At 41.0% G+C, this 15,074-nt stretch overlaps 1 protein-coding gene across 7 annotated transcripts in view; it reads left to right on the top strand.

Moving 5' to 3' along the window:
• syk (spleen tyrosine kinase) overlaps nucleotides 1–12,865 on the top strand; it is a 32,522-nt gene extending 19,657 nt beyond the window's left edge. For 6 of the 7 annotated variants that reach the window (XM_023806704.2, XM_023806705.2, XM_023806703.2 and 3 more), the window contains 11 exons: nucleotides 925–1,063; nucleotides 3,466–3,547; nucleotides 4,564–4,595; nucleotides 6,205–6,273; nucleotides 7,813–7,876; nucleotides 8,164–8,329; nucleotides 8,601–8,810; nucleotides 9,195–9,384; nucleotides 10,187–10,327; nucleotides 11,136–11,248; nucleotides 11,842–12,865. In XM_023806704.2, coding sequence (XP_023662472.1) covers nucleotides 925–1,063; nucleotides 3,466–3,547; nucleotides 4,564–4,595; nucleotides 6,205–6,273; nucleotides 7,813–7,876; nucleotides 8,164–8,329; nucleotides 8,601–8,810; nucleotides 9,195–9,384; nucleotides 10,187–10,327; nucleotides 11,136–11,248; nucleotides 11,842–11,917 — 1,282 coding nt within the window. In that variant the 3' untranslated portion in view covers nucleotides 11,918–12,865. The remainder of the gene's footprint in view (nucleotides 1–924; nucleotides 1,064–3,465; nucleotides 3,548–4,563; nucleotides 4,596–6,204; nucleotides 6,274–7,812; nucleotides 7,877–8,163; nucleotides 8,330–8,600; nucleotides 8,811–9,194; nucleotides 9,385–10,186; nucleotides 10,328–11,135; nucleotides 11,249–11,841) is intronic. The other variant, XM_072714787.1, reaches the window with a different exon arrangement.
• The last annotated feature ends 2,209 nt before the right edge of the window (nucleotides 12,866–15,074 follow it).

Here is a 15,074-nt window from a genome sequence, read left to right as displayed (position 1 = left end):
ATGGTTGATCATATTTTTCACAGAACAATGTTAAAAAATATATTACTTTCAGTTAAGTAACTTAAATAACTAAAATGAAATTCCAAACATTCAAATATGATTTATGATTCTTGCCATTATATTCTTATTATATTTTTGTCAGTATAGACTGTTTACATACAGTTATTATTTAAAAAATATATCATAAATATAAATATATCTATATTTTCCATAAATGACACGTGTTCAACCAACTTACTGAAATGCTATCATTTTGATGCCAATAAATATGAATCTGTATGTGAATTAAGTCACACTGTAACAATTTGAACTTAATCGGTCTGAGTTACTATGGCAGCTGCTTGCAATTCTGCTGCAGAAGTAGATGCAGCTGTGGTTTCCGTAGTGACAGAGTTAAGGCTGCTTCCTGTAGTGACCAGGGAAGAGGCCCCCTGCTTATATGACATAGAGGCGCACACACACACACACACACACATACAAAGTATGATTCAGCTTGGAATGAAGCAGGCTGTGAACAGACAGAACTGGAGATTTGAGTAATAAGAAATATATCTATTTCTAGGCACAATCCTGAATTGTCTGATACTTTAAATGATTTAAATGATGTGTCCGCTATTTTCCATATTAGTAACATGTCAATTATAGAATTGACTTTAAATTAACATATTTACACAGACCACTTGAAATTCAAAGATCGATTTTTAACAAAAGCTTTTCCATTTTTAAAAATATATTGCCAAATTGAGTGTTTTTTTACGTGACCTATCCTGCACGTGGCTTCCATCTAGTGGTAATGTTTAGAAATTAGATGCAAAATAGTTACGCTTTCCATAACGGACATAACGTTAATTGCAAACGCGTAATTTTCTTCTTTTAATTCCCTTTTTATCTGAAACCTTTTAATGTCTTCTCTGTACCTCACAGAATTCGACAACGAGACAACAGAGGTTCCTATGCACTCTGTCTGTTGCACAATGGCCAGGTCATGCACTATCGCATTGACAAGGACAAGGCTGGCAAACTTTCAATTCCTGATGGGAAAAAATTTGATACACTCTGGCAGGTAATCTAAAAATTATTTTAAAATGCCGGCAGCTTTTTGAACTGTATTTTCTATTTATATACAGTAGCAGTCGAATGTTTCAGTCCATGTACTTGAATGCGTTATTTTCTGTTATCTAAGCTGCATCATGACTGTTAACAGGACTGAGTCAGTGTTATTGAATTCTGATGTACATGTTCTTGTAAGGGCATAACAAGAAAATCACCCCCCCCCCCCCCCCCAAAACGTCATATTGAGCTCCTGCAGTTCATTCTGCCAACTGAGGGAGGGTGCAGGGGGGGGTCCCCTTGGTATATCGGTAGACTGAGTGCAGGAGCGCTGCATTTGTGGTTATCACATACCCCCCCCACCTCACTAATTTCAGAAGCACCCGTAGTAATTTTGTTCCAAACCTGGCAATGTGGACCTGGAATCTAATGATCAGGGGCCCCATGTATAACATCGTGCGTAGAATTCACACTAAAACATGGCGTACGGACAAAACTAGGAATGTGCGTAAGCAAGAAAAAATCCAGATGCATAAAACTGTGCGTAAGCACAGATCTACGCACATTCCCTTTATAAATCCCAATGAGCGTGAAATTTTACGTACGTGAACGAGCCCACAGTCACCCCCCGACCCGCCCATAATTATGTATATTTGCATATGTAAATGTGTATAAATGCCCGCTTTGTTCTATGTTTTTCTTAAACAACAATGGACAAACCACGAGGGAAAAAGAAGTATTTCTGCGAGTGCGAAGTGGAGGTCATGTTAACAGAAATCGAGAAAAGAAAAGTGATATTATTTGGTGGTATAAGTGGCATCAGCAATAAACAAAAGTTGACAGAGTGGCACAGCGTGGCGGAGTCAGTTAAAAGTGTTGGTTCCGAAATTCGCACGGTGGCCGAAATTAAAAAGAAGTGGTCGGACATTAAAATCGACGTGAAAAAACGAGCGGCCGCTCACCGTAAGAGTCTTAACAGCACAGGCGGAGGTAACGGAATTCCCGGTCTCACATCCTTTGAGCAACTAGTTGCTTCGATGATTGGGGACACACTTTTATCGGGTGAGGGGGACGCTGATGTCGTCGCGGGTGAGTTTTTCTTGTACCATACTTGTTTGAATTACTTGCATGTTTATGAATAACACGTAGGGCGCAGATGCGGTGTTACTTTCGTTTATTCTGTTTGTTTATTCTTACAGACAACAGTACAAGAGATGCCCCCAATGCATTAATAGAGTACATTAATAGAGGAAAAGTGCTTTCCATTTACATAAGCAAATTCGTTCTCTGAAGGTGACTTTATAGCAATGTACGCGCAGTCAATAGCTTCGTCTACGTTGGGAAAACCGGACATTGCTGCAAATTGCACTTTAATATTTGCCTGTTCAACCACAGTGTAAGGAAATTTTATATATCTGGGCAAGGGCGTAACTTTGGCTGGAACATTGGGGGGGTGGAGGTCTCCACCCATTACAGGGGAAACATGATTATTGGGGGGGGTTATATTGGCTGGATCTGATTATTGGGGGGGGTCATGACCCCCCTGGAAATTACGCCCATGTATCTGGGTGACAAGCAGATTATGCCGTCCCATACAACACCGGTGACACTCAGTGTTGACTGAGAAATACCCGATCAGTCCGCAAGTTCTCGCTGAAAAGCGAGTGGACAGAACTTGTAAAGGAACAGGTAGCCTATAGCGCAATTCCTCATCGTCTGCCTTTGTAATGCTGGCCCCAGTTTAGCACACAGCTCCAAAAGGATTGCTCTTGGAAATCTGAATCGACTTAGAAGCCAGTCATCATCATGGGCCAGGAAATCAGTATATGATCCCTGAATACGCACTCTCTTCTAATTCTTCCATAAGCTATGTCTTCCAATAACGCAAGAGCTGCCATGGTAGTTGTAATAGTTCGGTCATTTTCTGCACCATTTTATTGTTACAAATTGATTAAAAATCAGGTGCCGTACATTTGTAAACAACATACAATTAATGTTGGTGTATTTGATAAAGTCCGCGTCATGATTGTGAGCTTAAAAAAGGAAACCACAGTAGCAATGACTTGCCACTGAGTGCCGTCCGTTTAAAAACCGAGCAGAAATTTGCGTACGCCATGTCTGGAGCTGCCATGAGAATGTGTGTAGCGGTACGCCAAGTTTCGTTTTTATACATCTCGACGTGAGCGTGGAAACGGCCATACGCAACATTTTCGTGCGTACGCACCGTTTATACATGAGGCCCCAGATGTGGTCCGGCAACACATTCAACCATCATGGACCCAAATCACACTTTAGTCTGAGCTGAAGCGCCTCGGCCCCCATCTGTTGTAACGCCTTGTAAAGGTCGACCTCGGGACGTTCACACTGGAAACACAAAAGCTGAGGAGTGTCCTTCTGCTCTCGCAATGTCCACAGCTGGTGGAGCATTACTCCTACAAACCAGATGGGCTGCTTCGGGTCCTCAGTGAGCCCTGTGCACGGGCCAACGGCGAAGCAGGTGATGTTTCTACCTTCCTCATCCCTTTTACCTCCTTTATTTATCAGATGCTTCTGTACAAAATGACATACAAGTGAGGCAGGAATATTTATCAGGTAAACTATTAAGATGTACTAAGTGTATACCAGAATTGAAGAGATGTGAGTATAATTTTAATAATATGGTGAATATATATATTTTAACAATATGGAGAATTGTCTGATCGTATTTTTCCCATAAGAAATAATGGAAAACCAATTAATTGGTTCCCGGCCCCCCAAAATTACACCTAAATATGTTTCCTGTGGAGGTGACATATTTCCGGTGGAGCTCCACTCTACAGGCGTCTGCAGCTGGACCCTTCTCATTTAGTCCGCGTTTCAGTTTGTTTCCCCAGTCCGGTCATTGGTTGCGTTGGACTTGCTTACAGTGCTGGCTTAAACAACGCATTCTGATCCGGACGCAATGCATTACGGTTAGATGCATTGCGACCTCTCACCCAGCTACACAAACTGGAACTGCCTCCGTGATGACACTCCTTTGCCCTTATTGGCTGAAGAGTTTAGTTACACGCATGACGTTTGTATCCCAGGCAGTTCCGATGCGTAATCTGCTATTTGTCCCGAATATTACGCAAAGCAGTGAGAACTGGTTTTCAGTTAATTTACCTGGTAAATTTCCTGCCGTGTACAATTTATATTAGGGCAGCGTTCACGGTTCGACTTCTGATATTCAGATTGAGTTCTAGGTCAAACTGGTTTGTTCGACTTTCAAGAAATTCGAGTTCTAGTGAGTTCGAGAACCGAGGTACCACTGTATGTGTATGTATGTATATATATATATATAGAGAGAGAGAGAGTGAGAGAGAGGCATATATATATAGGCATATATTGGTTAAGTAGGTCCTGGTCATGTTTCCATGATTTCATGTTTACATAGTTCTTTGGAAAACGCATATGTAGGCAGTGCAGTAAAGATTTAGTCCATTGTTTTCAATGAGCCAGTGACATCTTAACTAATAGGTGGTATAATTATAGGCTGCCCTCCTATTCCCCAGAAACACCCATTGGTAAGTGCCTTTTTGTTTTACTTTTTAACATTGATTTCTTTCTGTTTGTGTGCTTAAGAGAGGAAGGTCTTTGACTGACCTAAAATAACAGCTACATGCATTGTAGATTGTTGGTTGAGAGCAGTAATCATTAATGAAAGACTTGCTGTAGACCTTTTTGTAATTTAAAAGACAAGAAAGTGTGAGCAAGTGGATGATACCATTTTGGTCACTGCGTCAGTTTTATTCTACAGCAGTGTTTCCCAGCCCAGTCCCTGGGGACCCCCAGACAGTCCACATTTTTGCTCCCTCTCAGCTCCCAACACACCTGAACCAAACCATAAAGAACTCAGAATTCCTGATACAGGTTTGTTGGGAGTTGGGACACACTCTGGTTCACACCCGTCTCTTAGATATGCAAGCTTGATGATGCTAGCGATGGAGTGTGTTTTATTTGCACATTATTATTAAATGCTTCTCGGTGTCAAGATTGTTTTTTCAAAGGCTGTTTATGAAGAGTATTAAGAGGATAAGAAACAACAATGAAATCGTTTTTTTTTCCAGACAGGGGGATAGAGCAGATTTTTCTGCTATAGACTTTTCTGGTAACAGCTGTGGATTATAAAAGTGTATAGATTTAAGGTTAGACTAAAGGAGACAAACATGCGAATGTTTTCATATAGTCGTACTTGTGTATTTAACATATATTCGACACAATTGTATTGCAAATTAACACTAGTAAAGAATTATGCATTTTACTGGAGTTCCACTGTTCCATGTTCCACTACCTCTTTTTCAGGATCCTTAATTAATTAAATATGAAGGTCTATTGGCTTTACTGTAGATCCCTTGAGTTTTAAAGCAGTGGAGTGGAGTTAGGAAAGAAGCCATTTCCTCTGATATCAGAAAAGCACTCAGTTGTAGCACTCAGTCCAGCAGCTTGATCATGTTATTAACATGGGATTTCCTGGTTATTGTGTGATAAGACACCCTATCATCAATGAAGCTAATTAATATTATAAAATTTCTCAAAACTTCATTAGTTCACAATCTCAAGCTACCTGATACAATACAGGATATACCACTGTTGAGGTCAGAAATATGTCCTCAGTGCCAATATTTATCCAAAGATAAGCACAGACTATATCAAATCATTTATTATTCATAATCAAGCTTCATAAACTGTTTTTTGATCCCACTAGATGGCGCTCTTGGTTTGCGTTGGGGCATGAATTGAGTACTTTTTTGAATATAGAGCACCATCTAGTGGTGTCAGACAATATAGCAAATGGCTCATGAAGCTTCATTTGCCAATAATTTGACGAGTCAAAATTATAAGCTCAAGTAAGATAAGGAGCTGATCACTGCAATGCTTTCTGATTCAGAACATCCACATGTTAACAGAAATCATTATTTAATGCTGCACTGTTCAAAAATGAATATACCTGTAAAGTAATTAATTCCAATTTCACTGTATTTTAATAATCTATTTTGACTCCTGAATTGTAAAACTACTGCTTAAACCTAAAAGAGAAAAGTACCTATAACATTTAACCCCAGATACGTTAATGTAAAGAGGTTGCTTAGTTCGGAAAATAACATTTTCCTTTTTTAAAATTGTGGTTTCCAGAAAGGTGCCACAGGTGGGATTCTCTCCAGAATCAAATCCTACTCCTTCCCAAAACCTGGCAGCAAAAAGGTGCACTAACACACCACGTGTGCGAATGTGGCAGTGGTAGGACTCAGCCATAACTAACCCGCCATGAACAGCTATTGAAGTGTGGTTTGCTACTAACCTTCCTTCGGAACAGCTGAGACTCTTCCTCCATTCTCTGATCTCTTCTTACCTTCATTCCTTGCCTCACATCCTCAGCACCCTATCGTCCCAACCTCAAAAGCCAAAAGAAGTAGAAAAATATTGAGAAATGACTCCAGTTGGCTCTGAAAGCTAATCCTTGATCCTCATGAAGCTGATCTCTACATGTAAGGAGCACCTTCAAATCAATACTAACAAAACTAGAATGATGAAACAAGAAGTAGTGTGCGCATGTTTTATTTAAGTATGAAGCATAAAAGCATGAAGTGGTGGAGTAACCAGTGAGAGCAACAATTAGTCAATCAAACAATTATTATACATGAAGTGAGGCAGAGGTATAAAGTGGTCAGAGTATGCAGAGTGTAGCAGCTGTTCGGCATGCGTCCTCAATGCCAATATTTAGGATAGCCGTTAGGAAAGCATAGCGGTTAGAGGTTTATGACCTGTTCTTCAATGGGTACGGTACTAACTAGCCCAGAAGCGCTCATGTTAAACAGTATCGAGCTGTACATTGTTCATTTAATTCCAGTGCGAGTCTAGGAGTATGTCCAGTGAAATGTGAGCAGTGGTGTCTTAATGGTTAGGGAAGTACACTTGTAATTGAACGACTGCTGGTTCAAATCCCCGACCAGCAAGGCACCACTGAGGTACCCCGAGCAAGGTACCGCCCCCAAGCACTGCTCCCCGGGCGCTGAATTAGCTGCCCCCTGTTATGTCACAATGTCACATATGCAGAGGACACATTGCGTTGTTGTGCACCGTGTGCTGTGGTGTGTCTACAATGACCACTGATCTCTAAATTCTAAATCTAGCATGGCTTATATACAAATTATATCATTTGGAAACTGATGTCAGAAAACAAAAGTGAACAAAGATCCTCTACAACTTCTGGATTTCCATGATCTACTTGCTCCATTACCTGGATTAACATTTTTTTCCTCAGAGCCAACAGGTAACTCACCCTGTGTGCTTCACTCTACTTACAGTTTGATGCCCTATGCCATGTATTCCTTTATTTTTCCAAAATAAAATCTACATGTTTTTATCCTGTTCAGACAGGATCTCACCTTGTTCATGGTTGCCAATACATAAAATAAACAAAATGTAAGCAAAATGAATAAAATATATACCTATCTGCCACCATATGTAAAATTGTGTAAAAATACAAATTCAGGTCCTGACGTATTGCAATATTCATACTCTTGGAATTCCAGTGGTACCATGAAAGGTGACCAGGATTGTATATCCTGATTTCCTGGCTTTGAAATGCAGCCTCGGGTCTTGCCAGTTGTGTGTTTTGTGCTGTTGTGCTTTCATGTCAAATCCAGTCAACCCTTTCAGGGAATCGGAATGCTACTTGGACTGAATGGATCATGACTTTTCATCTAGTGCAACCTCAGACTGTATTTCTCCCTTAAATAGACGGTTAAACTTCCTGGCTCCATGACCACTGATAACCTCAACACGTACGTGCAGAAAACAGCAGGTGCATATAAATTCCAACATGTCTTTTTGTCGTATTGTTAAAATGTGATTTACATTCTTCCATTCATGTTCTTGGACTTGTTACCCTTCCCCTCACTTGTATTGTCACTTGATTTTACCTCTCAGCAGTAACTTTTCATCATACTTCATGATATATTATAACTATTTAATAATTCCAGTTTATTTGCTTGGACGCCACTTGTATTGAACCATTAACCCCACCCCAGATGAACAGCGAAAGAATCCACCCTTTCTCCTCACCTTTCCAGTAACGTGCTTGTGTTCCAGTCACAGACGCCATGCCGATGGACACCGAGGTGTACGAGAGTCCCTATGCGGACCCTGATGAGTTGAGGACGTCGACCATCAGCCGCTCGCAGCTGACCTTAGAGGATGGGGAGCTGGGTTCAGGGAACTTCGGCACGGTCATGAGGGGCACCTACAAAATGCAAAAGTATGTTCCCAGTTCATTTGGTACCTGCAGTACAGGTAACCTTTAGTGTTTGAATGTGTATTGTGCTGCAGTCCTCCTATCAGCAAATGCCACAGAATGTAGATTTTTTATATACACAGATTTTAATCTACACTTAATTTTTTTTTTTACTGGTTTAACTTTAGAAATGCTGATCTGTTATCTAGAATAAATTTATTCCTAATGGCATGATGTTTATGTGCTGGGAAATAAGCTGTAGTCAAAGTTAATTGTGGACCGCTACACCTCCCAGGTCAGAGAAGACGGTGGCGGTGAAGATCCTGAAGAACGATGAGAACAACCTCTCCGTGCGGGAGGAGATGCTGCAGGAGGCCAGCGTCATGCAGCAGCTAGACAATCCCTACATCGTCCGCATGATCGGCATCTGCGAGGCAGAGAACCTGATGTTGGTCATGGAGTTGGCTAGCCTTGGTCCCCTCAACAAGTTCTTGCCCAAAAACAGGTTCACTGCTTTGTGACTACTGACACTGAGGGAGGAGGCACGGTGTATGGGGAACACAGAAAGGCCTGGCCAAGGGTCTTCGGGAAGTCCGGGGGCATCGGAAGACGAAACATATACAATGTCAGATTCAGGGGGCAAAACTTACTGGACGGGACATCCCGGTTTGCAAAACATACGGAGGGGGCCCAGAATTTCTAGCTACGCCTCTGTTTTCTCTGCTTGTGTCAGATTGATGTTTCTGGGTCCCACTCAGAAAGTCACATTGGAAAAAATGGTAATAAAAGTTACCAGCTAGGATCACTTTCTATCTTTTTGCTATGCCACTTCTTAGAAAGCTATGACATATGTAACCTTAGTTTGAATAGCAGTTCATTGTCTCCACAGGCATCTCAGCGTGAAGAACATCACAGAGCTGGTACACCAGGTCTCCATGGGCATGAAGTACCTGGAGGAGCATAACTTCGTTCACAGGGACCTCGCAGCCAGGAACGTGCTGTTAGTCACCCAGCACTACGCTAAGATCAGCGACTTTGGGCTGTCAAAAGCTCTGGCAGATGAGAACAATTATTACAAGGTATGACGGGTTTGCCAGGATATACAGGAGAGCTAGGAACCTGAAGGTTACCTGGCAGAACCAAAGGGGGAGTGTAACTGTTGTTTCTGGGGCCTCCTGCCCATCTCTGATGTTTCAAAAACTACATATATAGCTAGCAAGCAGAGTCGGAAGCTTGTAGCTAGCTAGCTGGTTAACAGCACATGCTGCTTCAGCATCTCTTTAATGAACGTGTTTATTAAATATTTGTTGCAGTGACTGTTTGTTGCCAGCAGAGGGCCCACACAAATGTTTTGTTTGAGTGGTAGCAAACCACCGCTGATTTGTAATTTATCAGGAACATGGAATTTGAGGTGGAGGTTTAGTGGATCACCCTGAGACCTCACACCCCCAAGCTTAGGGGTTTGGTTTCGGCCCCCAGGACCTTTTATTGGGTTTGAATCTTCTCCTTGAATTCACATGTGGCTCTGCAGGTTCAGACTTTGTGCCCATGATCAGAAGGCATCTGGTTCAAATCCCAGTGTCGGCACAGCAATGTCACCATCGAGGCCTTGGGCAAGGCCCTTAACCCCATTCGCTTCAGGCCCTGTCTGACCCTGCTTTCACAATTGTATGTCACGTAGGCTTAAAGCCTCTGATAAATAAATGTAAATGTTATGATTTAGTGGTCTGGTGTCTAAAGTGCCCATTGTGTCCCTGGCCTTGTGCACTGTGCTTGGTGCTGTTGTGGGATGGATTACTATGGAAGATGAATGGATGTCTGAAGGGCTTTTTCATTGCTGCGTTCTGTTAAAAAATGGGCTGTCCCACTTTTCCCCCGCAGGCAAAAACCCACGGGAAGTGGCCGGTCAAATGGTACGCTCCAGAGTGCATGAACTATTTTAAGTTTTCTTGCAAGAGTGATGTGTGGAGCTTCGGAGTCCTGATGTGGGAGACCTACTCCTATGGCCAAAAACCATACAAGGTGATAAGCTCACAGAGCCACCGTCCTTCAGGGTGTAAGCGTGGGCTGTCATAAGAACACCATCGAGCTCGCTTGGGGAGAACTTAACTAATAGCTCAGAGTTGTTAAAATCTTATCTAGCTCTGATTTAAAGGAACCCAAGGATTCAGCTTGCACTACGTTATCAGGAAGACTATTCCATACTCTGACTACACGCTGTGTAAAGAAGTGCTTCCTTAAATCCAGTTTGAAATGTTTTCCCGCTAATTTCCACCTATGGCCACGAGTTCTTGTATTTGAACTAATGCTGAAGTAACTATTTGGTTGAACAGCATCCAAACCTGTTAGGATCTTATAGACCTGGATCATGTCCCCCCTGCTTGAGGCTGAACAGATTTAGCTCAACTAACCTTTCTCGTATGACATTCCTCTAAGACCAGGAATCATTCTTGTGGCCCTACGCTGCACCTTTTCTAAGGCCGCAATGTCCTTTTTAAGATATGGTGACCAAACCTGCACACAATATTCTAGGTGAGGTCTCACCAAGGAATTGTATAATCTTAGCATTACCTCCCTAAGTTGCCGGATAACAGAACCCTAGCGGTACTTTTTACTTACTGTTAGTAGTAGTAGTAGCAGTAGTAACAATAGTAGTGAATTATATTGTTAGTAAATGATTAAATGATTCTAGGGAAATGAGAAGAAGGATGTGAAACAGACAACTGATGAACAGTGTTTTTTTAAATATCCAAGTGAACACCATTATACCACCCACCAATCATACACATTGGCTTTTGTTGAGCTGCGTGATCTCTGTCGCCCCCTGCAGGGCATGAAAGGCAACGAGGTGCTGCAGATGATCGAGAGTGGGGAGCGTATGGCGGCCCCAGCCAACTGCCCCCCAGAGGTGTACGAGCTCATGAAGACATGCTGGACATACAAGTAATCTTGTCACTCTGTCCTAGCGTGTTAACCCACACACTCGCCTTTCTAACACAACTGTGAGCGGGCATATATATCACCTGAGTGCAACAGTGTATGATGTCACATTAAATATAATACCACATATCACTGGTAAAACCAAACATTATCTTTGGGTTTCTGTGAGTTAAAATATTAGACTGGAAAAATAATCACATTCGATTCAAAATTTAAATTTTTTACCAAAACAGTATTTTACGAAAAAGGGAAAATAAAACGTGAAGTGCCAGAGTGCAAACATATAGTAACAATACAAACATCATACACTTCATATCAAATTGTAATCATGGTCCAAAACAGTCAGTACTCATATTTTATAGTACACTTTGCACATTCTGCATTCTGACACTTTAAGGCTGATTGATACTTCTGTGTAGAATCTATACTGTAGCCCAATGTCTGTAGTTACATTTCTGGGGAGATACAGGCTACAGACTACGGTGTACCGACGGTGTAGATGCTACACAGAGAAATAAACCAGCCTTTAGCTGTATCTCTTCCTTGTTTTCATTGCTTTACTTTAATCTGCTGTTTGTGGTTTTTCTCGTTTTCAGACCAGATGAGAGGCCTGGATTTAATGTCGTCGAACCAAGACTAAGAAATTACTACTATGAGATTTCACAAATCTAATGTGGTTTTGGGCACTGGTTGTCCCATGAGGGTACTTTAGCGCTATATAATGGAATGAATGAAATTATACAGAATCATAGGTCTGCGTATGTATCTTTTTACAATTGCTAGATTTCATGAAGGTTTTTGTACAGATATCGGACATCTCTGATTGCAGCACAAGTAATATTTGGAAACCGTACACTTTACTTTACAAATCTGACATATGAAGGTTTCTTCAAAAATTTTGGCCTTTATGTCCTCATTCCAGCATGATAAAAAAGAGGAACCATTAGCAGAATTCATGGTTTAATTCTATTATTCCTTTTTTTCTATAAATGTTCCTCAATATTTTGATGCTTTTATTTTTAACAGCAGAAAACTAGCTAGTCTGAATTATATTTTTACTAGGTTCTGTTAATACTAAATGTATAGATATTAATTTGCATATATTTGTTTTGGGATTTACCGGTATTTTACAAGCTCCAAAATATACTCAAATTCAGTTGCATATTGATTACGGTGACTGACATGCCACAATAGGAGACAGCACAAGGGACAAGCTGGGGCCAGACCCAGACAGGACACCTGTCCATCACAAGTGAAATACAAACACCCACACAAATCTCACAGTGCTTTTTCCCAATGTATTTCACATTCAAATCAATTGCCTTGGTTTTTCTATCAAATCCATTTAGTTGTTTTAGCATTTAATTATAAACATTTTTTTTTACATTTTTTTATTTTCCACATATGCTAAACAACTGCATATCCCATACCAATAAAAAAAGATTTTCCGAACCAAAGTCAAAAGCAATGAAAAAATTGTGTACTCGTACTTTCGAACAATAAAATGTTCTTATAGAGTGTATTAAATCTTTTCCATTGATATCAGATCATGATAATGGTGTGAACTGATAATACATATCTTGTGCTTACTGTACGGTAATAAATTATTTTTAAACAGTTGCTTTCGCTTTGAATTTAATATTTTCTGTGCCTGAATTTTCACAATATTGGAATTATTTACCTAGTACATTTATGTAGTTTTGAAGTGAAACTGGGTTCTAATATATACGGTAAATAAATAAATAGACAAATAAGCAGAGTCTTTACAACATGTTTACAGCAGGGGGCAGTAAAGTCTTACAGACTTAATGCAGTCTACTTTGTTACATTGTGTAAAGCCTACTCAGCATGTGAGTGTCAGAACTGGATCATGGAGCAATGGAAGAGAGTGGACTGATCTGATGAATTACAAAAGACTCATCAAAAGACTTCAAACCTACGTTTTGAATGGTACAGATCAGGGGGATACTCCACGAAGCAGGAATTCCAAGTTAACTTGGTTAGCTTATGGAAGTCATGATTGTCTAGCAGGAATGTTCCTTACCTAAACTCTTATTGGACAATCATAACTTCTAGCTTAACCCAGCTTACCGAGAAAACCTTTTTTTGTGTTTTGTGGAACACTCCGCAGATCGCTCTGAAAGTGTAAGTCATAAAAGAGATAGAGTGACTCGTCCCCGTCTTCAGATTGGCACGGGTCACATTGGGAAACATTAAGTGGTGTGAAGTGCACTGCTAGGACAGTTCGTAACAGGCTCATAGAAGCAGGACCAAATACCCCTAAAGCAAGGCAGAATAGTACGGTTGGAGTTTACAAAAAGTATATATTTTACACAGAAGCAAACCCAAAAACTGAAAAATGAAACTAAAATTTTTGATTCACCATAATTGTTATTCATCTTTCAAGAACTACAATAAGTACAGGACCACAATCCACCAGCAATTCTCCCGGATGTGGGAAAGACAGTGAAGATGGACTCATCAGAGAACAGTATGTGTTTCTCATTGTCCACAGCCTAATATTTGAGTTACTGTCACCACTGAAGGTGACATTGGCACAAGTGACCAAAGGTTTGGCTATAGCAGCCCAATCATGAATAATGACCCTGCGAAGCTCCCAATGAACAGTTTTGGTGGAAACAGGAGAGTCAAAGCACGCATTTAATTTTGCAGTGAGTTGGGCAGCTGTGGCTTTTTGTTTTCGAATACAATCCAGGTTAGTACCCAGACACCCCTTTCAGACACAGTTATCCTGTTGGATGCGGTCCGTCCTTCGTGGTGGTATGCCGACATTACCCTGGATACCGTGGTTCTCGAAACACCATGAACACTTGCTGTCCTGGTCACAGGTGCACCAGCGAGTCGCGCACCAACAGTTTGTCCTGTTTTGAACTCTGATATGTCTCCCATTATCTGGTGTGGATTGCAGTATTATATGTACAGCTGTGCTATTGCTCTGCTAATTCAACCTTCACACTCAGCTCTTGCTGATGGAATTTGCAATCAGTGAAGATTAGGCCTATAAATGATCATCACAAATATGGCAGAACAGCCTTCTCTGGGTGGGGTTACATGCTGTTTTGACTGTTCAGCATGATATTGAGTGAAATGAATATACTGAAAGTAAATATGTCCTATAGCTTCTTAATGATACAGTGTTGTGACACCGCACTTGTTTTTTGATCATAATAATGCAAATTGATCTTAAAATAGAAGATATTCTGTGTCTCAAGCATCACACAAAAATTATAAACAGGTAAGTGAGGTAAGAATCTGCTCAAAGAGGATTCTTTTATTTCTGTCACAATCATGACTGTCTCTCTCATTTCGACTCAAACCTCTTTGGACTCGGTGTTGACTCAACTAGTGCTGGTCTTGGACTTGGATTCAAGAAAAGTGGTTTTGACTACAGCTCTGCCTAGGGGAATACTATTTAATTTCTCATGCACCTGTATGAAAGAAATGACGAAGAATCTTGAACAATTCAGGTCATATCTACACTCATTCTGCCAGAGAACAAGATAAATGAAATCGAAATCTGTCTGGGACGTCCAGATCAGGAAGTAAGACTTCTTGGGTGTTTCAGTAGGTGCTCACGGCTTAGCTTGGGACCTTAAGCAGGCAATAGTCTCGCTCAGCGCCAGACGACGGGGGCAACTCAGAGAAAGACACGAGCAGGACAGAACCACAATGGGTTTCCGGCTGCGGTATCTCCCGGAAGCAGGCCTTGTCCATGCAGGTGCTCCCTCAGTAGTGGTTGTCGCCTTTCTCAGCGAGTCGAGCGATCACTTTTGGAGTGATGAGAGATGTACGTGCGCACAAACACGCA

This window comes from Paramormyrops kingsleyae, chromosome 7 (genome assembly GCF_048594095.1).
Source record: "Paramormyrops kingsleyae isolate MSU_618 chromosome 7, PKINGS_0.4, whole genome shotgun sequence".
Lineage (NCBI taxonomy): Eukaryota > Metazoa > Chordata > Actinopteri > Osteoglossiformes > Mormyridae > Paramormyrops > Paramormyrops kingsleyae.
The sequence above is the reverse complement of the archived record's forward strand: the minus strand, read 5'-3'. Positions and strand labels throughout refer to the sequence as shown.